At 63.3% G+C, this 1866-nt stretch overlaps 1 protein-coding gene across 1 annotated transcript in view; it reads right to left on the minus strand.

Annotated features, from left to right (window-relative positions):
* Positions 1 to 1394: 1394 nt before the first annotated feature.
* Positions 1395 to 1866, minus strand: part of LOC104161628 (signal-regulatory protein beta-2-like) — a gene marked incomplete at its 5' end in the record, with an annotated part of 1482 nt that continues 1010 nt past the window's right edge. Inside the window, 2 exons of the mRNA XM_009700129.1 lie at positions 1395 to 1551; positions 1781 to 1823. Coding sequence (XP_009698431.1) covers positions 1395 to 1551; positions 1781 to 1823 — 200 coding nt within the window. The remainder of the gene's footprint in view (positions 1552 to 1780; positions 1824 to 1866) is intronic.

Consider the following 1866-nt stretch of genomic DNA (forward strand, 5'->3'; position numbering starts at 1 on the left):
GGTGCGGTGGGAGCGCCTGCCGCCACCGGTGGGACCGTGTGCGCGTTGTGCCGGGACGTGCCTGGTGCTGCAGCGGTGTCCGGTGTGGAGCGTGCACTCCATGGCCTCCTGCCACCGCCACGCTCCATCCTCGGCCACCGGCCTGCTCCCCTCCGAGGGGGGCACTGAGCACACGGGCACGGAGCAGATGTGCATGGAGCAGATGTGCACGGAGCAGGGGATGTGCATGGAGCAGATGTGCAGGCAGCAGGAGATGTGCACAGAGCAGATGTGCATGGAGCAGATGTGCATGGAGCAGCAGATGTGCATGGAGCAGATGTGCATGGAGCAGTAGATGTGCACAGAGCAGATGGGCATGGAGCAGCTGTGCAAGCTGAGCACACGGGCACGGAGCAGATGTGCATGGAGCAGATGTGCATGGAGCAATGTGCACGGAGCAGATGTGCACAGAGCAGATGTGCACAGAGCAGGAGACTTGCACAGAGTAGGGGATGTGCATGGAGCAGATGTGCATGGGCTGGCTGGGGCTGGAGCAGGAGATGTGCATGGATCGGGGAGAAGGGGTGGAAGGGCTGGCTGGTGCCAGCTGCCCTGATTTTAACGCAGCATCAGGAGCCTCGTTCCCAAATGCTGGCTCCTTCGGGAGGGCAGGGAAAGCCGGGCAAGGGCTGGTCCTCAGCCCAGGAGCTGCAGTAAAGTGGCACCGAGGGCTGTTCCCAAAGAGCTGCTCCATGCGTGGTCTGAAGATGCAGGTTTGGTGGGAGCCAGGCGGCCGCCCTGCCCGGGGGGTGCCTAGGGGCAGGGTGGGAGGTGGGAGCTGCCCGTGGGGCTCAGCAAGAGCCCGGCAGCAGCAGGGGGTGAGCTGGCGTGGGGCTGCGGGGGGCACGCGTCTCCCAGGACCCCACAGGACCGGCACTACAGCTCTTGCTCTGAACACAGCGGGACCGGACGGCACGGCTGTTTGCTGGCTTTAATGAGGATGGGCTTGGTGCGGTGACAAGACAAATTATGGACCTGCTGAGCCGGGAAAGTGCTGGTGGTGGCCCATGCTGGTGGAGACGGGCGTGTGTGAAGTCCTCCTGGCGTAATCGGCACCGAACAGCTTGCAGAAGGCAGAGCCGCTCAGCCTCGTGGCCTGATCCTGTGTCTGAGATGGCTGCTGGGTCCTGGGAGAGCGGCTGCCAACGCCCGGCATGGCCGGGGCACCTCACCCAGCACCACTGCTGAGACGGGAATGAATTGAGGGAGCTTTGCCAGCTCCGAGCACGGCGTGCCGAGCTTGGACCGGGGTGTGCCACGCAAACAGATCCACTTCGTCATTGTGCCCCGCAGAAATGTCCCTGCTTCCTCCCCCAAAACGGGCTCTTCGACCTTGCAGGCTGCGGTGCCACGTATCACTTGGCAGCTACTCTGACGCTGGCGTACTCGGAGCAGGCTGCGCCGGGGCTCCTGCCGTGCCGTGGGGCCGTGGGCAGGGGCTGGAGATCGGCATAGTGGATCTCGTTGTCCTCCTTGCTGCTTTGCTGCAGGAGTGCACACAAATGGTGAACGCTGTCACAAGAAAAATCTTGCAAAAATAACCTTAATGGCAGGTTCAAGCAGGGACGCGGTGCCACGGCTGCACAGGTGGGCCCACGCCGTGGTGCGGAGCGTGCCAGGACCACGTGGAGGCAGCTGCTGCTCACCCAGTGCCCACCCTGGCCCCGGAGCCTTGCAGAGTCCCTGCAAGCCGGGGCATCGGCATGGGATGCTCTTCCCCATATTCACAGCTCCCTCTTACCTTGCTGGGCAGATGTGAGGTCTCTGCATCCCGGACTTCGCTGCTGGGGGAAGGACGGCCATTAGAGCTAAAGGAAACCAGGTCCT

This window comes from Cariama cristata, unplaced genomic scaffold, assembly GCF_000690535.1.
Source record: "Cariama cristata isolate BGI_N322 unplaced genomic scaffold, ASM69053v1 scaffold30385, whole genome shotgun sequence".
Lineage (NCBI taxonomy): Eukaryota > Metazoa > Chordata > Aves > Cariamiformes > Cariamidae > Cariama > Cariama cristata.